At 38.0% G+C, this 25,764-nt stretch overlaps 1 protein-coding gene across 1 annotated transcript in view; it reads left to right on the forward strand.

Annotated features, from left to right (window-relative positions):
- The window catches only part of GALNTL6 (polypeptide N-acetylgalactosaminyltransferase like 6), a 429,124-nt gene that overhangs the window by 330,806 nt on the left and 72,554 nt on the right, over positions 1-25,764 (forward strand). Inside the window, exons 5-6 of the mRNA XM_015861609.2 lie at positions 10,598-10,783; positions 15,522-15,705. Of these exons, the coding sequence (XP_015717095.1) occupies positions 10,598-10,783; positions 15,522-15,705 (370 nt within the window). The remainder of the gene's footprint in view (positions 1-10,597; positions 10,784-15,521; positions 15,706-25,764) is intronic.

The raw sequence follows: 25,764 nt of genomic DNA on the forward strand, positions 1-25,764 counted from the left end.
GTGTTTTAAAATGAGAATGAGATTATCTTTTGGCTTTAGGTTCATATATTTCTTCAATTCACATATTTCTGTTGTACCTTTAAATGCAATTTTGGGCAAGAATGTTTTTCCTGTGTTCAGAAGGTTTGATATATATTTATCCTTTTATGCTGAAACTACATATATTGTATTTTTTGCAATGAGAGAGAATAGTGTTCAGAGTTAAAGCATTTTGTCCATCTTTAAGGATCAGTAAAACTGATAAAGAAGATAGAACCAGTCCAGTGTTTTAAGTATTCTAACACTTTCTGAGGGCTAGAAGACATCATGGTGGCAGTTAAATATGTAACTCTAACAACAGTCTAGTACTTTCACTTAAAAGGCTATGCACCTAATTTGGGGAGGAAACTGTGGCAAATAATCCTAGTTAAGAATTAAAGAAAATTTGTTTATATCTGCTAAGCCATTAACCCTTTACTTCAGAAGGATGTGAAAATTTGCTAGGAGGAGGCTGTGTTTATGTGAGTAGAATTTGGAACTGGCAAACTGATATGTTGGGATCCAGACTTGTGTCCATCCATCCAGAGATGGAACAAGCCCTCACTCCTAAGGCTCAGCTTTCCAAAGCAGTTTAGAGCAAACAGTTCCTTTCATCATCATTCCTTCTATCCAGAGATGACTTCATCAGTGTAAAACTTTGTGATGCATAAAATGAAAGCTCATAGATGATGTACTATGTCACATCCTCTGTCTTCTGCTGTTACAAAGCAGACAGCAAGATGGAGGAGGGATGTTGCTGGAGGGGTGCTCAACATAAGTTGTGTAAAAGCACGTGAGCAGTCTGAGCCTAATCCTATTGTCATTATGTGGAAGCTGCTAGAAGTAATATTAGATCTGCTTTTTTTTTTTTTTTTTCCATTTATTTATTTAAATGTTGGATCTTAGCCATTCATTTACCATTCAGCTTATCTTTCTGTTTCTTAAAATCACACTGCTGTGACAGGTGAAAGGCAGGAAAAGACAAGTTTGAATCAGTTTATAAAACAATGGGAGAAAGAACAGATAAAAGCAAACTTGATGTCTGCTCTCCTAAAGCTTGATTTATGCAGCAGTTCATTTATTTGCTATTTTCTGGTTTAAAATAAAAAGTGAAAAGCCAATCCTCTACCCATTTAAAAAAAAAAAAAAAAAAAGCAAACAAAAAAAAATATCCACGTGGTGTTATTGTTTGATTAATAGCTCATTCTGATGTTAGGAGATGCCTAATTATGCACCAGTGTTTGCCTCATTATTTAGAGGAGCATCATCATAGCACATTAGTCCGTGAACAGAAAGTGCTTTCCTTTTTCATAATTAATTCTCATACTTCAAAATATGTAACCCAAACAGCAATCTAGTTCTTTCAATATAAGGCTATTCACCTAATTTTTGAAGGAAATTGTTGCAAATAGTATTAATTATTTTTCTAAAAAAGACTGCCTGAGTTGATCCCAGAAACACAACTCAAGCAGACTGTTTTTCTTTGCCAGTGGGGCATCAGAGAATTCCCACAGAGCGCAGCCTTCTGAAAATGTCCTCAACTATATTAACTCCATCTTCTTTCCCTGCACTTCATGACATAGCAATGACCTCAAAGGTTATAATAAGAACACAGCTAACATTTGAAAATAAATGACTGAAACACTGAGAACTACTGTTCTAGCTTCATAAAGACTTAGAAGTACCAAAGTATCAGAAGAAGGAATGTATTTCTACACTAGACAAAGCTCAGAAAGAGAAAACTCTTTCTGAAAAAGTGTTTGGTGATGGAATGCAGTAATCCAGAGAAGTAACTGAATGCTTGCATCAACAAATAAGAAACATGACTACTAAAGCCTGTAATGACCTGCATTCCAGACATGAAGAAATGTCTGCTTATGCTAGATGCTGTGTTGTGGCAAATAAGGAAATAAAAAGGATAGTTAAAAGTTAATGGTTACAACTTTCTTTCTAGCATTAGAAACACTAAGAATTTCTTATGTGTTTCTGTACAGCAAGGAAATCTTCTTGAGTGTTGTCATCTTGTACCCTACTGAACTGTACAAGCCTTATATTAATTCATCACTTCATAGTAAAACTTGCTGTCTTGGACCTCCAGTTCCTACATCAGAGAAGGGTGTTTTCTGAAAGACAAATGTTGATGTGAAGTCAGAGTACAAGGGCAAGTTTTGGATATAATATTAAACTTCAGGAATAGTAAAGTATTGCCCAAACTCTGTTTTGTATTCTGAAATCTCAATTTTAAAGCATATTTATTATTTCTTCTTTGCAAGAACAAAACTATGCACTAGAAAAAAAACACGTGCTGAATTATTGAGGAAAAGGAGTAACTGCAAACTGAGAATAGGACCTGAAGGTCTGACCCTGAGTGGTGAATATACTGAGTGGACAAGAATTAGAGAAATGTAGGAGATGGCCATATTCCAATATCCTTAGGTTAGCAGAGCCTAAGTCTGACAACAAGTTACAATAATGTCAGTAGAATTACTCTGGGAAATGAAAGTGCTTAGTGTAGGGGGCTGTATCAGGGTCCGATGCTACTTAAAAAGTAATTACCTGAGTTGTGACTTCTATTTCTGCCCTTCCCGAGGGCTCTGCAAATATAAGGTCAGTGCCATCCTCACAGCAGTGTTTCAGCAGCTCTCTGCTGCAATCTATCCTTGGCATTTGAGAGGTTAAGAAGCAGTATGAGAGAAAACAGCCATCTGACAACAGCGTCTACTGTAAAAGCCAGTTATATATTTTGGAGGAAGAACTAAAAAATATGTCAAAAATAGTTTCAGGCAAAACAGAGAATGTCAGTGTAGTGACAGGTTTGAAAATCTGCAATACTGTTTGTGGTGTCATAAATATGTTCAAAACCAAAGTTTTGCCTGACGGGTTATCGTTTACAATTATTAACAATTAATGTTGCCAGAATGCAGTAGTGTGACTCTGAAAATAAGAGGCTGGCTTTTCTGAGTAATTTATTGATCTCAGGGAAAATTACACTTCCCTGGATTCACTTCAAAATAACCTTCTTCTAATTGGCCTTGCAATGTGGAAGAAACTTTACAACATGCTTTCCTTGGGGACAAGTTACTGTATATAAATACCTCCCTAGTAAACAGACTTGGTAAAAAGAATTGAATTTTAATGCAGCAAGGTCACCTTTTTGACAGTTTTATACTACCTAATTGTGTCTGGAGAATGATCTGAAAAGGCTGCAATACATTCTTTTGTTTTCTTACCCTATACTTAAGTTGCCTAGAATCTTGTGTGAGTTGTAGGTTGAATTACATTTGTTGCACTATATGGGTAAGAAAGTGCCATTGCAAGTGCAGCCATCCATGGTAGTCTGGAAGGGAAGGGAAAGGAAAGGAAGATGCAACCTCTTCTGTGCACTCTCTCCTCACCTGAGAGAGAAGTAGGTCTGTAAAGATGCTCATACATGTCATGTTGGGTTTAGGTCTACCAAAGTTCTGCTGGGAGCAACTTCCTGCCAGTTGGGTTCCATGAGCCGTGCAGCTGCTATTAGTGAAGCTCTCCCAGGGGATGAAATGTACTGCAAAGAGGCATTCTGAGTCTGAGCTCTGTGTTTCTTTCCCCCTCTAATTTCAGGCAGTGTGCTTTTCATGCTTACAACGCATATAGTTAACAGGAGGACAAGCAGAGAAATGTGTGTTTCAGTTCTTCTTTATGTACTGTCTCCGGTTTAGTCATTAATTGGGTTCTGTTTCTTGCTCACTTCCAGGTGATTTTTTTCGTTTATGTTGCAGCAAAAGTAACTTCCTGATAATTTACTTTGACTTTCTATTTAATGCTGCTTTGTTGTACATTCTTAGCCAATCTTCCTCATGCAGGATAAGGCAGTTGCATTATATAATGTGTAATTTCTCTGGTAAACAAAATTATATCTCCATATATTAAATCTGACAAACAATTTGGATACAAGCACAAAAACAGAGCTGATGTATTTCCTCCCTCTTTTTTCCAAAAAATAAAAAAATAAAAAAATTTAAATAGCACACACAAGATTGAGGAAGCATTCAGAAACAGGTGCAGGCAAATATATAAACAACCATGAACTAAGCTTTCTTCAGGCATCCCCAAAAGCCTTTTCTGAAGATGGGCACTAAAGGGCAGTGAAAAGCCTTAATACATAAGAGATAATTGCTTTAAAATTAGACACACAGCAAACATAAAGAAATAGCAAATCTCTTTATTTCAAGTATTTTAGTTAAAGAGGGCTTTGTATTTTGTATTTGTAAAGAGTATTTGTGTTCATGTTCCCTCTATTTTAATTCTATAATACGTTTGGTGTTGATTAAATCTAGAGGTGTTAAACTTTAATGTGTGATGTGTAAAATAGGATGTTTGGTAGTTTTGTTGCTGTGGAGGCTTTCAGGCTGTAAGTCACTTAGTCTTTTGATAAGATATCCCTGAGCTGTGCTGATGCAAACACAGCAAATGAGGGAGTCTGTTGTCAGCTGTAGAAAAGATGCCTGGTGCTCAAATGACACTGCTATTAGCTAATTGCTATTATACCAAGCAGTTTTAAATTTTGCTTTCATTTATCAGTTTGTGTCAGACTTACCATATCCAACAGTTCTCATAGGATCTGTCTGCTTCTGGAACTTCTTTTGTAGGGCTATGTATCACACAGAGAAATCTATCTGGCAGAAGTCTCCACATACAGAAAGCCAACAGTATCCTGGGCTGTGTCAAAAGAGAGGTGGCAGCAGGAAGAGGGAGGTGATTGTCCCCTTCTACTCTATTCTAATGAGGCCCCAATTGGAGTACTATGTCTTGGCCTGGGGCTGCCAGCAGAAGAAAGACATGTAGCCTTTAGTAAGCTTTAGTCAAAGGGTAGTTAATCAGTGTCTTGATGAAGCTGATCAATGTCTTCATGACTGACCTTGCATTTGCACCAAATCTGTGATTGACACTAAAATGTAAAAAAAAAAAAAAAAAAAAAGAAAAAAAAAAGCAGTTTACACATAAAGTGGTGGCACTGTGTCTGTCCAAAAGGACTATAAGACTGATAAGACTGAGCAAAATAAATGAGATTTTGTGCTTGGATGAATAAATTCACATTCCAGTAGGGCTGGGAACTGGTGGCTAACTGTGCTGCAAAGGACTTGCAAAGGTCTTATTGGATAGCAAGTTGATAGGTCCAAGAGCAGGATCACCAGAAAAGCAAGCAAGTCTGAGCTATAGTGAGCAGATTAGGTGAAACTGTAGTTCCTCTCTTGATGTTGATGTGTTCATCTGGGATTCTCTGTACACTTCTGAGCTCTACAATTCAAGAAGCATGACAGAAGCTATGGTCAGTTCAGTAGTAGAGGGCTTGCAATACAGTCATAGGGCAAAAGTAAGTGACCTTTAAGAAGAGATAGAAGAATATGGGCTTGTTTAGTCTGACAGAAAAACAGCTAAGTTGTGATCTAATAGTTCCCCACAACAGCTTGAACAAGAATTACCTAGGTGGCAGAACCAAATTCTTCCCAGTACTAGCAGGTGGTAAAAGAAGGTGGAACAGCCCCACGTGCAGCCTTGGGAGTTGCAGTTTGAATACTGGGAAAAAGTTAGTCACCAGAAAGGTAGGTGACAATGTATTTGCTTACTCAGAGAGGTAATCAGTGGAACTGTTTATCTTAGCGTCCTCAAGACTTGGCTAGAAAACTATGGCAGCTGGCCTAAGTACACTATTGACAACATTTCTGCAGCCAGACGGCATTTCCAGCTAACCCTCACAAGGAAGAAACTCAAAGGGAAACTTTGAGAAGAAATTCACATGCTTGCCTCATATTCTCTCTTTAGGCTGAATTGGTTTTATTCTAGCGTGTATAGAGTCAGTGAAACTAAAAAGAATGACAAGGCACTGAGGAAGGCTGTTTTGGAAAGCAGAAAACAAAATAATAATAGGTCTACGTTTCCTTTTTGTATTTTCTGTCAAGCTAGACAGAAGCATTTCAGTCATCAAAAAATTAAGCGGAGGTGTTTGAAGAAAAATGCATGCTCGGAGCCTCAGGAGAGGAATGGAGGGCATGCCTGCTAATTTTATCTGTGAAGATATTCCCATTTCAAGAGGACATACAGTGACAGAGATCCCTTTTCACAATGGGAGCTGTGTTGCTTAAATGTGCTTAGAGTGTGCATATTGGGCACAAAGCTTTCTGCTGCTGGCTAGAGAGTAAGCTGAGGAAAAACCTTCTGAACTTCATTATCACTGCGTGTAAAAACAGCTATTTGACTGCTTTGATTTTCATCAACAGAAATAGTTGCTTGATTATTTTACTGACCTAACATTACTGACTGCTATGTTGTTGGAGACATGGCTTCCTTCCAAATGCCTTTGCTGAAGTAACAGGAGAGGACAGCATACATTTTTCACCACTGTAAGTTTCTTATGCATTTCATTTGTACAGCTCATGTTGGAGATGTTATAGCAGCTCAAAATATATTAGTAAATAAAAGTTAAAAAGAAACAGATTAAGATTGTTTATCAGAGCATTTAGCAGTTCTGTAGACTCTTGGCTAATCTTAATTAAGTGGATTGTCTCTGAACTTCTAAGCAGGGGTTAGAGGAGCAGTATTACTCTTGAGTGTAAGAGCAGAGCAAGTCTGAGACCACTTCATGAGGCTGAATGTGTACAAGTCTATGGGGCAGTTGATGTGCCTCCCACAGTTCTTAGAGAACTAACTGCCTTGTGTGATTGCCAAACCACTCATCATGATATTTGAAAACTCTTAGCTGACAGGTGAAGTCCCTGGTGACTGGAAAAAGGCAAACATCAGTTTCATATTCAGAAAAGGGAGAAAGGAAGACTGGAGTAACTTAAAGGAAAATGAGCCTCATGTCTGTGCCTGAGAGGATCATGAAGCAGATCTTTCTGGAAAGAGTTGTTACGGCATATGCGAGATGTGGAGGCAATCCAAGGCAGCCAGCATGGCTTTACCAACAGCAGATCGTGCCTGACCAATCTGGTGGTCTTCTGTGATGGAGTGAAGGCATCAGTGGGCAAAGGGTGAACAGCTGATGTTGTCTACCTGGACTTGTGCATTTAACATGCTTCCATACCATGTCCTTATCACTAACTTGGAGAAATAATGAATGTGAAGGCTTGTGAGGTTGTGGATGCCCCATTTCTAGAAGCATTGAAGGCCAAGTTGGATGGAACACTAAACAATTTGAACCATAGCAGAGGGGCTGGAACTAGGTGATCTTTAAGCCCCCCTTCAACTTGAGTGATTCTATTATTCTACAATCCTATCAACATAATTAGTTGAACAATACTATAACAAATTATCTGAACTTTTGGAAATTGCAATGAAGGTGAGAATTAGCTGCATTACAGGTGTGGGTCTGATTGGACCTACCAGGCTGTCCAGAAGGGGGTACGCAAGAAAAGGCTTTTTCTCTGTATTTCTTTTCACTTTCATGATACTTACTGCAGTCAAGAAAGTCCTGAAAAACTGCTTGAGTTTTCACACCATCTTTTTTGTCCCTCTTCACATCTTCTCAATAACTTTGAAGGAACATTGCTTGTCACACAGCACATGTTGCCAAGGGGTACTGGTGTGATGATGAAATGTTCCTTGTATACAGCATAAGAGGAGAGAAGAATTACATTTGTACATTTTATTGCTATGATTTTTTATTTTTTTTTTCCTGACAAAGGCAGAACTTTAATTTCAAATGTATCTTTGGGCACCAAATTAAGTAACTTGGTGCTCTGCTTGAGTAGAGTTTCAATACTCTGATACTCTTTTAGAAAATTTTCTCCAGACTTTAAATGAAGACAGAGTAGATCCACACAAAGTAATTACAATGGAGAATCTGTTTACAGATTATCACCGGAGGAGACATAATGTTGCCCTTTATCATCACTTGTCATAGCAGTGACAGCCTGTAAACCTCCTGCCTGTGCATTATTCTTCATTTGTCACCACCTGTGCCAATTCTTGGCCTGGCAGGTGCCTGGTATGTGTCAAACATATGATTCATGGGTACATATGATCAACACTGTGAAGAAAAAGCATGATGTATTTTCCTTTAAATTACAAATTAGACATTTATTCCCCTCATCTAATGACAGGAGTTTTGGCTTCTTTATGTCCAAAGTGCACCATTTATAGCTCACTGTAGATTTTAAATACTGGCTTCTCTCTTGTGCCTAACTCTGCAAGTGAAATTTATGAAATATTACAGCATATAAATGAAACCATCCTACCTCCTTGTTTTATTATCATGGTAAACTTTCCTGAACTGTTTCCTTTGGTAATAAATGGGCTTAATGTGTTGTCTTGTGAAGATCTAAAGGGCATTTTATTTCACGCTTCTTTTAATTTCACACACTATGTTATAACTTCTTTCATAGGATTTCTTTAGAATTATAGTTTTGCTCTGATGTTGATTGATGCATGTCCACTTGGGCACCTGCTTTTACTTGCTTCTAAATGTGTGTACAATGATGTGTGCGAGATGTTTCTTCTGGAGATAATATGAGCAAAACAGTAATTGGGAACTGTGAGAATAAGTAAGTGTGCTATCAGGAAAAGAAGGAATACTTGCTGTTTTCTTCTAAGAAGGAAATCTTTGGAGTGCCATGAAAGGGGACAGTTTGTTCTTCTGGAGATAAAAATGAGTTTAATCAAAGTTTATTATGATAAATACTGTCAAGATAATTTGTTAGTCAAATTTATTGTCATACAGATAATTATAAAGTCTTCTTTCCAGTCACTGAAGGGAACATATAAACAAGAGGGGAAATGGCTGTTTATGAGGGTGATAGTGGTAGAAAAGGAGGGAATGGTCTTAAACTGAGACAGGAGAGGTTTATTGTAGAAATTAGGAGGAAGTTTTTCACTCAGAGGGTGGTGATCCACTGGAACAGGTTGCCCAGGGAGGTTGTGGGTGCCTCAACCTTTCAGCAAGTTTACAGATGACACCAAGCTGCATGGTGTGGCCAGCAAGTCAAAGGGACAGGATGTCATCCAGAGAGACTTTGACAGACTGAGCAGTGCACACAGGAGAGCCTCAGGAGAGTCAAGTGCAACAAAGTCAAGTGCAAGTTCTTGCATATGGGTCATGTCAGCCCCTACTGTCAGTGCAAGCCAAGGGACAAAAGGGTAGAGCACAGACCAGCCAGAAAGGATCTGGGATACTGGTGGATGGCAACCTGGGCGTGAGCCAGCAATGGGCTGGCCAGAAAGCCAACCATATCCTGGGCTGCATCAAGAGAAGCATGGTCAGCTGGTCAAGAGAGGATTCATCCATTCAGAAGCATTTCATGCAGTGCTGTCCTACTAAACATGTGTAACTTCTCTGTGCCAGCAATTCATTGACAATTCAATGTTTCCTACTTCTTCCTGTTCCATAGGTAGATTTGGAAAGTCTTGCATGTTGATCAGCTAGGAAGTAAAGGAACAGAGACAAGGAGTATGTGCAGGAAGCTGTTTCAGTGGAGCTTAATTTTATTTGAACATAATATCCTGTGTTCTCTGAGCTATGTCTTGTTTGCTTGTTTCCTTTTAATCTGTGCATGCATACACTTGAGGGTATTGCTGATGTACTTTCTAGTAGTCTGTAACAAACTTCTTGCAATCAGTAGTGATGTAAGGTCCGGATCAAAGTTTGTACTGACCGCACAAGTCCAAAGAATAGAGTAACTGATACAAGAGGCAATTGTAACCTGGCAAAATTGTATCAGTGAGATTTAACTTACAACTCCTAGTACAGGTAAGATCTTGCCATGTTATTGATATTGGAGACCAAGCTTTTCTCTCCCTCTTTCCTTGCCAAGAGAAGTTATCAAATTCTTGCAAAGCAATGAATCTGAGAAGCTGAGGTGTTGTATGAAAGGTGAAAGATCAGTATATCTGTTGTAGATGCATTTAGGAAGAGCCAAAAATTTCAGGTCTGATTTCTTTGGTGGTGGTGATGGTTGGTTTTGATTTTTATGATTCTTAGTGTGTGTTTTCAGTCAGAATAGAGAAGGTTCCCAAAAGTGCTGTCTTATGATACGAAGCCAGATTATGCAGATAAGAAATATATTAACTTCAGCCTTATTTTATTAGCTGTCTGTTTACTTCATGCAGGTATCCAACTATTAAGATCTTCATGTCTGGTTCCCTTCCTGTTAATAACACAATCAAATTGTGCTGGTTTAATGCTTACTTTCTAAAAATTGCTTTCTATGTGCATTTCTTGATAATTAGCTGGTAATAGCAAGTCCGCTTGGAACAGACACTTTTTGTAAAACAGTATGCCAGAATATTTATGTGGCCTTGGGCTGCGGGAACCAGAGGATGCATGAATATCCTGCAGTTGTTTTGGCCGTGATTATATCACAGATGGAAGGTTGCCAGTAGCAACTGCAGTAAAAGGTCCAGAGAGTCAGTGTCTTCCTCTGGGTGATAAAACACAGCATTTGCACTTTCTGAACCACCTCAGAGAGGATTTGTGGCAGATTTTGGAGGTCTTGAAGAGACAAGAGATGGAAGTGGATAAGCTTGCAGGTTGTATGCCAACCTGTCCTTCTGTTGGCTCCTCCAGGCTTGGCACAACTGACACTTTTTTTGCCCTTCTTTCTAGAACATTTAAAAGAGAAGCTGGAGGAATACATGGTCCGTTTTGCCAAAGTGAGGATTGTACGTACCAAGAAACGAGAAGGGCTCATTCGGACCAGACTGCTAGGAGCCTCGCTGGCTAGAGGAGAAGTCTTGACATTTCTGGATTCCCATTGCGAAGTCAACGTGAATTGGCTGCCTCCCCTGCTTAGTAAGTGTCTGAGTGTTCATCAGCCATAAAAAGTAGAGAACATAGTGCAGTTTAAGCAATCCAGGCCACAGCCCACAGTCAGGATATACAATGTATAGAAGCATTTGGAACTGCACTGTAGTGTCCAAAGAGGCAGTATGAGAGAGAACTCAAAGAAATCTGAGCAGCTTCAATTTATGGGGTGGGTTTTTTTTTGCAAACGAAGCACTAGTGTGACTTAGAAGTGACACTTTGGCCTACCAGACTTACACTAGAATTACATTTTATTGTGTTATTACTAGTACTAAATACACTACTAAATCAAGTATTCTGCTATGCTTTTACCATGCATCTCAAAACTTTTGTTACGCATTTTTCATACTTCTTCCTAGGCCTCCACATTCGATTAAAACAGCTTTCACTGTAAAGGACTTCAGAGTTAAATCCAATAACAGCACATTCACAATAGAAAGCTCAGAGAGAATGATTAGCTATTGACTGCTTTGCTGGATTGCAGCTGCACCCAGAAAAGCTCCATTAGTCAAAGAAATGGAAAGAATCAATTGTTGTAGGCTAAGATTTCACTTAGGAAACAATGTCCCTTCTTCTGCCCTCCTGACTACATACAAAGTTTATGAAAGTGAGTGCTTTCTGCTAGCAAAGCTAAATGAAACTTCTGAATTTGTTATTAAGGAAATTTATATTAATTACAAGAATATGACATAAAGGTATGACAGGAAAGCATTTCATCACTTAGCAGTTATTATTTCCTTGAATCTTGTTCCTAGGCCTGGTTTGGCTATACAATAAGCTAATAAACATTTACAGCCAAGAAGAGAGATTGTTCTGCTAATGAACAATCACTTGAGACCAAAAACCAGAGATATTAACTGTTTCTTTAGACCAGTAGAAGGATAATTACAAAATTCCAAATTTACATTCTTTCTAGCTTCCATGTCAATTTACAGTCTCTCCATTTGTTACCACGCTGCCCTTAATTACAAGATCAGCATTTTAGCAGTAACCTCACTGTCTTCATGTAAAGCCCAAATGGCATGAAGGAGCAGAGGGAAATGTAAGTTTCAATACTCCTTCCACAAGCAGCCCTGACAAACAGCCATTAAACACCCTGTAGTGCACATATACGGCTTTCCTTTACCTTCTGTTGTTTGGGTTTTTTGTTTGTTTGTTTGTTTTTTTCACTAGGTGCACAGTACATCACTACTAATGAATTAAAAATAAAATTCTCAGTCACTCTCGGCTGCTGAAATCTTATGCTCAGTTGTTGCAGATGAGATTTAACCCTTCTGTTTTGCTGGCTAAAAAGTGGGTAAATTGTAAATTGCAAAAACAGTTCCTCTTCCTGTTTTCTTGGATAAAGCCAAGATGCATCTAGCTGGGTTTCACCAAATAAGTAATGCTAAACAGAGTGGTCACAAAGAATTTGTAATAGTAGTTAGGTTCAATGGGATGTTGCACTGATGATCTCAATCCTCAGCCTTAAGAAAGAAAAGTGAAAAGATGATAGAAGCTTCCTCAGAGACCAAGACCCCTCTCAAGTGCAGTGTCATCTTTCTCAGCCTGCTTCCAGTGGAAATACCATTAGCAAACCAGCCAGAGGATCTGGGAAGTAATCTTGAGTAACACAGGAGCCAGAGTTCAATAGTCTTGATTTTAAAGAAAAGAATAAGAGCATTACATAAGGGAGGGCAAATAGAGAAGGAATGTACAGTGTAAGAATGCCTTGTACACTCTTTCCCCAAAGGGAAGAGGGGATTTTCTCAAAACCATTGGGTGGTTGGTGACTAATTATAGTAAAGTTGATAGATAGGTAGATATAGATATTTGCAAGTGTTTATCTAAAGATTTGTCTTGTGGCTCATACAGAACTGCATTTGAATGCATGTCATTCAAGGAAACCAAAAATGAAGCTGCCCTATTTTAACTCTAATTTTCATCTGCTCAGCATAGTGAAAAGTCCTGAAAAAGAGCCCATTTCAACTCCATGCTGGAGTGAATATTGCCATCTTCACTGAGAGGGGCAGTAATTTGTACTGCTCCAGCATAGTGGCAGTTCTTCTCAAAATGAGCCTTTGCTCATTTTGCTCAACAAAAAAAAAAACCAAAAACCTCTTAAAGACAGTTCTCAAAGTTATTTGGGCATCTAGCTTATGTTTTTAGAATTGACTATCACTTTTTAGGCTGTAGGAAGGCTGAGTTACTTCAGAGGTTGTAAGATACTCAAATAACAGCCATAGGTGTTTTCTGTGGGAAGAAAATATATATTCATTTCAGTTACAGCCCTTTTTATTTATTTTTTTTTCTTAAAATAGCTGCAAAATTGCTTTTATTTTCTTTATTTAGTTTATTTGATTAGCTTAAATGGCATTCTAAACTGAGATCAGCCACTCTAAGACTGCGATCTCAGGGAGTTTTGCCTACTGGTCACAGAGCAGGCAGCTGTAGCCATGTAAAAATGTTCGCAAACACAACTGTTGGTATCACTTAGTGGTGGTGTGAAGTCAGCTGAAGTAGAACTGTGATTTGGACTCCAGCTGCTGTAGTTGAATCCAGTGCAGTGCAAAAATCAGTTGTCATGGGCTTGAAGTAAGAAACACAGGGGCAAGCCAGCTGAAAGATGCAGGCATACGTTATGTTAGGAGAAGTTGGGATGGAGAGCAGTGGGTTGCAAAGACAGCACCATGCTTGCATCTATAAAGCTATGATACCAGTACTCCTGGGGAACATAAGCTACCCAATTTTATCTGTTTCCTGATTCATATTCAGGCTACATTTAAGCCTCTGAAGCCTGTATGTAAAATTCATTATTTCAGACATACTGAAAGAAACACTGAGGCTGAAAGTTTGATTACTTTGCCTTTTGGCATGCACAGATAATTTAACACCCTACTTTCCTCAAAAGTCAAGATTTTGCTGTGGTTACTCATTGATCAGGCATGTTAGCACCATCCTACTTGCAAAAGTCTTAGAGACCTGTAGGGAAAAATGTGGAGTTTGAGTTTGAAAACTGCTCAGACAGTTGTATCACTGGCCGTCTTTGCTTGTTTCCAATCCTTCAGCCTTTAAAGGCAGCAGCTCTTAAAGAGAAAGATGTGAATGTATTATGAGTTTACCTTTGACCCACACCAGCCAAATCAACCCCCTTTAGTTTTTCACTTCCAATCTGTTCACAAAGCAATGATCAGAGACAAATTATTGTAAGCCCTGTAACTATTAGTAGAACCATCACAGGAAAGAGATTGTATGAAGTGACCTTACATGTTGATTACAGATAGCACTACATAGTGTATCAGTGAATGTAATTATATTTGGCAATTGCAACAGTAATGCAGCCATTATCTCTCAGAAGAGTTTCCTAGAATATTGTGAGAGCTGCACTTAAAATTTATTTCACTGTTCAAGATTTAGGATGCGCCAGGTACAGCCAATTCTCACTAGCAGTCGGTGTTGTTCCCCCATTTGGACAGCCTCTTAAAAATAGCTGAGAATAAATATAAAAGCAACAGAAGTTTTGCTAAAACATATATATTTATATATAAAACATATATATTTATATAAAACATATATATATATATAAATTTTCATTTCAGTCCTTCATAAACAGAGAAACAAGGTCTACATTAGTAATGAACATGCTAATATTTCCTGCCTTACTATCTAAGTGTTCATTACACATTCTTCCTATTTGGAGGCTTGCCTAGGATATTTCCAAGCACTAGTGAAATCTAATCCGTATAAAAAAAATCACGTAGGCTTAGAAGATGTATAACATTCTGTAGAGAACCTACGATATCATTTGGAGAAAAAGCTTTACTACAGTTACAATGTTTGAGACCTTGTTTTTTTCAAGGTTTCGTGGATAATATATTATCTGCTGTTCTTTAATTCCAATACAGCTACAAAGTTTTCATGTACTTCCTCACTTCAAAACATGATTCTTCTGCCTAATTCTTGTGGTTGGCATATCTTCTTTCCTTTTATTCCTTTTCTGGGAAGCTCTAAGGGATTAAGCAATAGGGTTCTCCAAAGGCAGACTCAGGCCCACACTGCTTTTATATTAGAGACAGGAATTTGATTTAGTCTCAAAGCTCCATTATTTTTTTTTTATTATTATTTTTTTTTAAGTCAACTGAAACTCCCTTCTTTATAAAACAGGTGAGTAAGAATAATGTTTTAAGGCTTTCTCTGTACTGCCAAGAAAGGCACAAAAAGGACGACAGCCCTGTTTTGTTCCTCGTGTTGGAATTTGCCTTTAATTTTAGCTTTTGATCTCAGAGCTGATGTTCACCAGTGCTACAGAGCAGGGGCTGAATGGTTGTGAAGTCTGAGATTTGCATTTGGGAACATGAATCTTTTTCACAGGAGTTTGCCATACACACTCCTCACAGCTGAAGGAGTATTTTTACATTTCACTTGCTGGCTTGTTGCGTAGCTGACAGATTGGGGACAGCTCAGAGTAGCAAAGTGACAGAGATACAGATGACTGGACTCCTGTGGGTCTCAGAGGGATATGCCTCTCTTTAAAAAACTGTAAATGCTTCTAATCATTGCCCAACTGCATTAAGTTCGCTTAGACAAAGGCTTGATACAAATTTAAAAAATGAAATGTTTTGGGGGCCACAGGAAACGAAGCAACCAGTCTTCAAACATCAAAAAACCTGTGGGATTCACTTTGCAGTAATTTGACAGATGGCTTGACTAGACATGCCATTTCCTGTTTTCTACTTTCATTTTTCAGACCAGATTGCACTAAACCACAAAACCATCGTGTGTCCTATGATCGATGTCATTGACCACAATCATTTTGGCTACGAGGCACAGGCAGGGGATGCCATGCGAGGAGCTTTTGACTGGGAAATGTACTACAAAAGAATCCCGATTCCTCCTGAGCTCCAGAGAGCTGATCCCAGCGACCCCTTTGAGTAAGTAGCAATAAAGGGGAGAGTGGGAAAGTGAAGTAAAACGAGCAAAGAAGGCAGCTGCAATAAGCCAGGCCCAGGAATTTCCAGGCAGGATGCAGTAATTATAGGTAGTGGAAGCAAGCAGCTATGAACTTCAAACCAGCAAAAAGATCAGGGCAACAAGTAGTCAAATTCACGAGCTGTGCTCAGTAACACTTCCTGATCTTTTCTGGCCTGGTGGCTGTGCAAAAAAGGAACAGACATGTAGTTAAGAGAAAGTATTGGCACTGGGAAAGCAATGAATGTGACTGCAGTAATTCTCTCTACTCCACAGAGTGCTTTCTGAACAAATTTTAGTTGTGTTTTCTTTGCTGAGGGTTGTTACGGTACATGCATTAATCACTCTGTCCATATTTGTGGCAGCAAATGCTTTGTTTCTGACTGGTGATATTGCTATTGTATGCGTGTCCCTGTGATTTTAACATGAAACTGTCAAAGCTGAACGGTGTCAAGCTGATTTGTATATAATTCTTGATAGGATAACCTCTAATACCAGTATAATATGGATCCACTCATTCAAAGGAATGACTGTCTACTCTTCATAAAATTGAGCTTTTTTAATATTTTTTATTTTTTATTTTCACATAAGGATCAGCTGGGTTAATCCTTACCAGAAAAGTGAGGCCAGGCAGCTGGACACGGTTCCTTTTGGTAGAGTCTCCAGATCCCTTGTTCAGCTTGCATCTCAGCAGGGCTGGCAGGCAGACTTGCTGTGATGATCATTCCTGTCTGAAATGCCACACTGCAGATTTTGGCAGTTTAAAAAGTCAGCATTTTTTCCTCCTCAAAACAAAACCTAGAAACGATAGCAACAGAAAATCAGTGTCTCTGGCCCAGATTCTGCTCTATTTGAAATGAAAGGTTGTGATTCTTGCAGAGCGTGACCCTTGTATCCAGGGGTTGAGAAGTAGGTAAGTGCAGCTTTCTGTGTAAACCACAGTTTCCTTGTTCTCCTTGTTCCTTTTTACCTATCAGTCCCCCATCTAGGCACATCAGTCTTCATCTTGCATTGTTTTAAGTGCTGATGAAGTACTTTCCTTCTACTGCCAGTGTGACAGTTCTTCAATGCAGATGCAGCAAATGCGATCACAGAATGCTTCTGAGTTGCTAGATGCCCCACTACTCTTCCAAAAGGTCTTCCTGGTCCTCTGACCAGCTGTGACTTCTTGCCGCTTACTGAAAGTTGCCTTTGAAGTTTGTGTATAAGTAGAAGTTAGCTGTTAGCTATGGCACTGTTTATCAGCAGTTATGCATAGTTACTGTTTGTCATACTCATCTCTCCAAAACAAAAGGGCTGAAGAGGAGATAGTTGAAGGAAGCTTTATTAAGCTTCACACATGGAAGCTTAATAGAACAGATAAAGCTTCATGTGTGCTGCAGAACAGAAGAGGCAATTTTGCATGAACTGTTGTTGCCAGTATGTTTGCAGTCTGTGTCCACCTTGCCCTGCCTGCATATGTAACACACACACATAAATGGCTTCACAAAAAGTATGTGATGTGTAAATCTCTTGTAATTTGAGTCACTCCCTCCCCAGAAAAGCACATCTTCCTCATTCCTAAATAAATCAAGGAGTGCCTTCCTTTGTTTTCCCCATTGCAGAATCCACATCAGAGGGGTGCAGGTTGAAAAGCAGTCATGCACAGGGACCCGCTGCACCCACCCCACATGTGGGAACAGGATTGAAGACCGTCTGAGCTAGGACAATCTGTTTGCTCAGACATACCCATTGCCAAGAATGTCAAGAGTAGAAGTGTTTTTAATGATCGATATTTTTGCTTAGTTAAGAAATTGTTTTCTAATTGAAAGTCAGTACTGCTTTTCTCCTAGGGCCTTCTCTGTTGACACCTCGAGCTTTTAATACTTTCCTTACGACAAATAACATAAATGTTACAGAACTCACGTTTAAATATCAGTAACTTAATTGACTGAGGCAGCTTCTACAGAATTAAAGAGGCAGAACTGTTTTCCTTTAGGTGCATACTCTGAAGCTAGAAATGTCTTCAGCCAGAACTGTAATCATTATGTTACTATTTTGTAAGCAGTAGGGGTGTGTGTGTGTGTATGTATATATGTATGTGTGTATATATATATATATTTAAGTTAAATATTGTTCTGTTGGTGTTCTAGTAGCTCTGTTTCTTGCTAACAGCATCAGATCTTAGTTGATCCTTAACAAAGTGGAAAATTGCCAACGCTTTTTGGTAAAGTACCAGCAAATAATGGGCCTGAGATCCAAAAACTGCACAGCTCAGTTTCTCCCCTAACTTGAAATGCCAACCTGTATTCAGCGTAAAAGGTCACATCGGCCTTAATGTACATAAAAACAGATCAAACTGCACAAGACCTAAAATTAGTCATTGCATCATTGAAATGATGTATTTTCTTTCCATCTGCATATGATCAATATACTGCTCTAGTGAACTTCAGCAGTGTTTGCAGTTGGCCCAACAAACTGAAATGTTTTCATGTAAGCTTTGCTGTGAGAATAGCGTGGAGCTGACTGAATTCCAGTAGTAGCTGAGCTTAGCATTTCTGGAATTATTTTTTTGGAATTATATATATACATAATATATAATATATAATATATAAAAATTATATAATATAAATATTATATATATATATAATGTATATATTTATAAATAAATACAATAAATATTTATTATATATAAATAATAATATATTATTTTCTGGAATATATATATAATATATATATAATATAAATATATATTTTTTATTTTTATATAATTTTTATATTTATTTTTATATAATATATAAAATTTTATATATTCTATCCAGTGTCTCTGAAATCCTTGTTGATTGCCCTTTGCTTTATGCTATGGAAACAGTGGACATTTTGTAAAGTATTCAACTGACTTGTTGCACTTTGAGCCCATCACAGCTGACTTTCTCTTTTGATGCACGTACAGCTCCACAATACATTCTGAAGGGGGCTTCATGTTGTTTCTCTCTGATGTATTTAGGGCTGAGTATCAGACACAGAGCAAATTTATTCTGCTGTATTGTGAAAATCGGTCTTTGTAAGATAAATGTGAAATCACCACCATGCCATGACGATGCTCAGTGACTTGATCTCAGGGTCCTTGATTGTTTGGCCAAACTTGAGATAACTTGTAAGGTGTTCTTTTGGTCTATAAATTGGGAGGAACAGAGTTGTTTACCACCTTTGTGGCAAAGTTCATCATGATTTGCGTCTTTCATTGGTTTGTTTCTCTGCCATGGTAGAGATTGGGGCATAGCTCATAAGCTCTGATGTTGCTATTTCTCTTTCTGTGGTGCAAAACACGTGCTGTCCTCTGGAGCAGTTTACCCAACCAAAGCAATTGTATCTTATAATAATAGGGTAACCTTGCTACCATAATGGACTGTGATATAGAACGTGTTAGTGTATGTGATCTACTAGTCTGTCTGGGCTAAAAGCTCTGAGGAAGTTTAAAAGTAGGAGTTTGATATGCTCAAGCCTGTTGGGGATGACAGATCTTTATTTCCTGGCAATGCTTACATAACATCAATTCACATTATTATGTATCTTGTATGAAAACAAGCAGCAGTGCCCTTTGGTGCCATCAGCAACTGGATAAGAAAACATCAACAATTCAGCTCATAAAAACTAGTATTTCAATAAAATCACATAATGGAGAAGACTAGTATAGGCTAGGATATGGAAGGATGCACACCTCCTCGGGGCATTTTTGGTTTAGGTCTATCTTCATGATACAGTACAGAGGGAGGGTGTGAGCAAGACCCAACAACATTGCTATGTAACTGCAGCTAAGAATGAAAAGGGGTGGAATGTTCTCCACTAACTGAATACCAAAACTTCCAGCATCTGGAAAACTCCAAGCATGGAGTTTTGGTGTGTGAATACTACTTGCTCTTGAAGGGTTCTTTTTTATAAAAGCTGGAGAGTCACATAATTCTAGCCAAGGACCAGGAGAGTAGTTAGGGAAATACTCTGCAAGCCAGTGAGTTAAAAGACTTTTTGTAACCTTTTCTGAGATTTGAGTTATTTGTGCTCTGTTTCCCTTCTATGAAATAGGAATAGAAAAGCTTCACTATCCCGAGGCTACATTGGGTACAAGTGCAGCCAAGGTTGTAGGACTGAGATTTCACAGTAGTATGTGGCATTCATGTATTATGGATGTACTTCTGCCAGAAGATAGGCTACCCAGAAGGTTTATGGAGTCTCTCTCTTAGACTGTTTCCTGTGCCACTTACTTTAGGGAACCTGCTATAGCAGCGGTCTTGGACTTGGTGATCCCCAAAGCTTCTTTCCAAGCAATTCTGTGATTCTAGTAAAATTTTGGATCTGCTCAGTCAATGAAATTAGGTAATTAGTGCATTGTTCTCTTGCCTAACAGTCTGTCAGCCTTCAATATAAAACATGACTTTAATATGATCAGTTGTGCGTTAGATTGCCTGGCACTTTCTGTTGATCTGCATTTTCACAATCATATTATTACTACATAAGCTGTTGACAGGTTGCTCTTTTATTTGGATTTATTATACTCTAGCTTAGAAATATTCATTTTTCTGCAATTCCTTCCTTTCAGTATTTATACATATTTTTAACAACATGATGGTACAAAGAAACTCTTTGCATAGGCTGCATTTCAAATCTGACAAGTACTTTTACAATTTTATGATCGTTTTCTGAAATTTAGAAAGAGCTAAGGATGAAGATTTCTATTCTACAGCTCCCAGTGCTTTATAGTCTGTGTCTTTTATGGCTGATTTCTGCCTATAAACTTATTCATAAAACCTCTCACAACCAGAAACAATCGTCTTTTTTTATTTTTTATTACGGCCTGAGTATAATCTACTGTTTTGAACTGTGCTTCAGGAATATTTGATGCAAAGGCATTATTCTACAGAAAAGCAGTTGCCAGCCAATGTGAGTTTGTGCAATTTAGGGTCTTGATTTATTGTTTTGACAAGCAATGGTTTGTAGAAGAAATGGTAGTGGAGATAACAATAGCTTTTACAGACTGCTGCCCAACTGTGGCCCCATGAAAATTTCAGAATCCTTTATCAATGAAAAATGCTGATACTGATGCACAGCATTTGTGAGTGAAGATATGAATATCCTGTTGTTTACTCCTGTCTTTGGTAGATTTTTTTGTGTAGAGCTTTTGTACAAGTAGTACATTTTCTCTGAAGGCCAGCTTGGGAGAGAGACCTCTACAAAGAGCACAATTTTTTAGAGTTTAAAAAAAAAATTAAAAAAATCAAGTATAGAATCTGCTGCTGTTATGATTTTTCCAACTGGAGTCATTTGGGCAACTAGTTGATTCCTACTTAACAGCTGAATTGAGCAGATTCACATTGGATGCACAACTTTTCACTTGAATGTTACTAGTGGCTCCTGCCTCCCTAGATAAAAGGGACTAAATCTTGTCCATAAACTTGATGTTGCAATGCTAAAGTCACTATGCTTTTTCTGCTTCTGCAAAAACTCATCTTTCCAATTTTCTTCTATAATTGGATTTCATAATTAGCATAAAAGCGTAAACATCTTGAATGTAAAGTTTCTAGAGCTGTTAGCCTGCTACTTCCCACAAGTATTAACTTCAGAGCTTGATAGTCGATATGCCCATATGCTAGGGCAGATTCATAGAGTAGGTCATCAAAACTACCAGTAATTGGAAAACTAAGTAGTTTCTGGACATGAATTTAATATTTCTGTACATAAAAAAAGACTGGGATGGTGGCCAAGAAAATGATAGAGATATGTTGCTTAATGTGTCCAGGTGAGCCGTTTAAAGCGATCAATGTGGTATTGATAGAGATGGTTTGTTTTTCGAAATTATAAAATTGTGTCTGAACAATTTTCAGTGGTGAAAAGGAAGTCACTGTTCTGAAATAGCTATTTATATTTCTAATTGTGTATTTTCAAACCTTTTTCTTTGCAACTTTCATTCAGAATTACGTGGCACATGTTTGTACTAATAAATAGAGAAACATCCTTCTCCTCCATTTTGTAGTGTTTAAAAGTATCATGTTGGGATTGACTTCTGCATCCATTGCCATTTCAACTTGTTTGAGCTTGTTGGTTGTTGCTTTTTTAAGGAATGACTATTGCTGTCTAATTTATATCCGTGCTTCAGTTGCTTCCAGCAGAGGACTAAAACCAGTTATTGATTTTGTTAGACCTTACTCCATGCCAAAGTTTCCAGATTTGTGCTGTGAGTCCTGTATTTGTTCACTGGCTTAAATTTACTACTACTGTCCAGAATGGACACTTGGTGGAAGTTTTTTCCCTCTTATTCTGCAAGATCTGCCAGGTGTTCCATGGTGCATTAGTACTTTCCCCTGCAGTGCCCATGGTTCTTTTTTCACAGCCCACAGTGAATTAAGTCTAGTATAAAAGCATCTTTACCTGCTAGTATACACCTGATTCTTTGTCTGTAGTGAATAATTCTGAATGCCTAGCTTGCCATTGAATCCCCTTAGCCCTGGAAATGAAGACAACTTTTTGGAATCCACTTTGAAGAACTTGAGCTGCTAATGTGTTATGTGTTTGAAGCATGAGAAGAAGGGACTAGGAAGAATTGTCAGGAATCTCCTATCTCATCCCCTCAGCCTCGCCCATCTTCTTATCATATTTCCAGTAGAGTAGCCTGGTTTACTAGAAATATTAGAAATAATAAATCTCCAGCAACGCAGAGTCACACAATTTATTATTGAGCCAGTGCTTCAGTATTCTTATTTATAATAGCTAGCCAGAAACCTCCTTGCCACAGGTTTAACCCTCTTCTGTTTTATCCAGAACAGTTCACACTGGGAGAATAATTTCTATATACTTGAGAACTGGTGTCAGGTCAGTTAACTGTTCATTTTCAAGTAAAGTATCTTATTTTTGCAGTCTCTCTTAATAAGTCATATTTTCTAGATTGCTGAGGTCTATCTTTGCCTTTCTCTGGACTCTTTCCATTTAGCCTGCAAGCAATACTGACAGCAGATACTATAACAGCCAAATCCTTATTTCCTAGTAGTGCAGATTAGCAACTTTGTCTGTCTCAGAGGTTGCATTCCTATTTATGTTTCCTTGATGTTACACCAGGCTTATATTTCTGGTGTAATCACTGCATATTTTTTGGCAGAAACTGGTTCATAGCTAAGTTGTCATCCATCTCTGTTTAATTCAGATTTTACAGGTTTGAAGGCAAGGAATTGATTGCCATATCTATTTAAAGTGCCATGGCCAAAAAGGTGATGTATCTTTGTTATCCATAGTTCAGTGTGATACTTGATACTTGAACATGTTTCTTCACTTCTCCAGCTTGCCAGGTGTTTCAGTTCTGATTAATCCTCCAATTAGTTTAAAACCTACTATAGTGTTATTTGTGCTTTATTTGAAGTTCATGCAACTGACATACTCCATTCTAAATTCAGATTATAATAATGAGAGGATTCAAGATATACGATGTGTTTAGCTTTTGGTGGTGCATCCAGAGTTCTTCCGTTTCCTCAGTCAAAAATGGAGTATGTACCACTTCTCTGACACTGGAAAATATGTTCAATTCAGAAGCCATGCTTTGTGCTGGGTAAACTTTTATAAATCATCTTGATATTCTGGTAAAAAAATAGTGATCTTTATGCATATCTCTTTAAGCTCAGATCCTCTGGGCACCAAATGTTTCACGCACAGGACCTCCTCTGAAAGCTCTAGATGGTACACGTTTACAGCACAATTTCAGTTTGCTTTTCTGCTTTCTTTGCAGACCAAGGACCAGCATCTAGAACCTGATGGTCACAAATTCCAAACGAGTACAGTTAGGCAAAAAGCCCCATGTAAAGCCCCACAGAGTAGGGTTGACTTAATCAGGTAACGTTAGTCACGCTAAGATTTTCATAAACCAGAACCCCTAAGTCCTTCTCATCAGGGCTGCTCTCAAGGAGTACTTATCCCAGTTTGCATATGTATACTGTTTGGGGTTTTTTTGTGTTGTGCATTAGAATATTGATGAAGGTTGTTTTCAGATGCTTGACAGCACGTGGTCTAGTATTAGAAAATGTTGGATGATTACATGCTTAACTCCCTTCTTTTTGTTAGCATTTTCTTGAATATTAAATTTTTCTAAGCACTGTGGACACAGCTGACCGTTGACTGTAAAAATATCTTTGGCAAGGAAGGCTGATAGATTGGCCTTAACTGCAGACAGATTTAATCTGTCTTATCTAATGCTTATTAAGGAATTTAACCTCAGTTAAATTGCGTTATACAGAACTTCAATTGTATCAAGGACTGCCAAATAGCTGGTTACTGCAGTAATTATTGGACTTACATCTCCACCTGCTGGCTAGTGGGCAAATTCCAATTCCAGAGTTGATTTAAATGACACCCAAGCAGTTTTTAATATTGAAACATTTTTCTACAGACAAATTGCTTACAGCCACAGTTTTAAGGGGAAGCTTCTTCAAAGCTATATAATGAAGCAGATGATGTCAAACTCATTGACCTATGCATATTAGCCTGGGTCCTAATAAAGAAAGCATGACACAATTTTAAGTGAGAAAAAAATTTAAAACGAGTTTAACCCACATACCACCTCCTTTCTGTGGGAACTTGTCAGCACATCCAAGAGCCAAGAACGCAGTAAACCTTTGGAACTTATTTCCATACAATGTAATAAAGCTTAACAGATTAATAGGAATGATTATAAGTGGGATCTAAGAGGAATGATCTTAGAAAAAGAAAAATCTGTTCTAACAAAGCACTCAGCAGCTGACTCACAGGTTAATTATCAGTTTAGGCATGCAAAAGATAATAATAATAAATTTAGAAAGGAAAAAAAAAAGCCACATACAGAATTCTTCCTAATCGCAGTTCAGGCATTAGCAAAGAGAAAAGGCTATAAAATTCAGTAACAAAAAGGGCAAAGTCAAATTGATAATGATCATTTCTTTGGAGTAGATTTCATCTGTTGGTAACAGTAAAGGAGGAGAAATAATGTTTGTAAAATCTGCTCATAGCAGCAACTCACTGGTATGAAAACAGTTGTGGAAAGGGCAAATGCAATCCCGGAGCTTGTTTTGCCATAGCTCATGGCCCTTTAAGGTTACAGAATGTTTCAGAACCTCAGCTAGCCCCTACTCCTGTTCCTCACAAGTTAGGGGATAATTTAATCTCAGCCTAAGATGGGATGCCCTTCTTCTAATGCCTTTAGGTACAGAAGCCTTTTCCTCATTTGCCCCAGGAGAAGGGAAGAAAACAGAGAATAAAGAGACACTAAATTACAACTTAGGATGTTTCTTGGTACCTTAATTTTTTCCAAAGGCTTGGCTGTCTCTTCCTTCATGATGTTAAATTCATCTGTGAGACTGGATGTCAAATCCTTGTGAACTGCTTCTTAATTTTTTTCTGACTGATATTTCTACTGAATTGCCTTAATTTCTTCTTAATTAGTGAATTTCTGGCCTCGGGAATCTTCCTGTTAAGGATACATTGATAATTTTAGCAACAGTGAGGAATGTGAAGAACACAGTCTCTCTGGTACTTATATAAAGAATAATTATAAATTTTCCAGAAATGTGGAAGATAACAGAAAGAAGTTTAAAAGGCACTTTGCTCTATATGTGTAAATATCAGGCACCAGCAGAAACATTAATTACCTAGTAAGACAATAGCTGTAGTTCTCAAGATAGCTGGTTTTTTATTGGTTTTAATAATTCTGAAACTTTAAATGAATTGGAAAATTTCTGTGTGTTCTGACATTTGAGTCATACGATCCAAAGTACCATAGGAGCAGAACTGAAGCAGAAATACATGGAGTTCAACCCATTAAGCAAGACTGTTGGGCTTCATGTTACTTGCCAACATCAGAATTGATGCCTCACAAATCTCTGAAAATGTTTGTCCTGCTGGAAGTTGATTGGAAATTATACACAGCTAAGTAGCCAGGTTGCTTAAATGTATGTGATCCATGAGATGACTCCTGGTCTGTCTCTAAAGAGAAATCAGCATTCATTTTGATGCACTTCTTCAGCCTCTTCTTA

This window comes from Coturnix japonica, chromosome 4, assembly GCF_001577835.2.
Source record: "Coturnix japonica isolate 7356 chromosome 4, Coturnix japonica 2.1, whole genome shotgun sequence".
Lineage (NCBI taxonomy): Eukaryota > Metazoa > Chordata > Aves > Galliformes > Phasianidae > Coturnix > Coturnix japonica.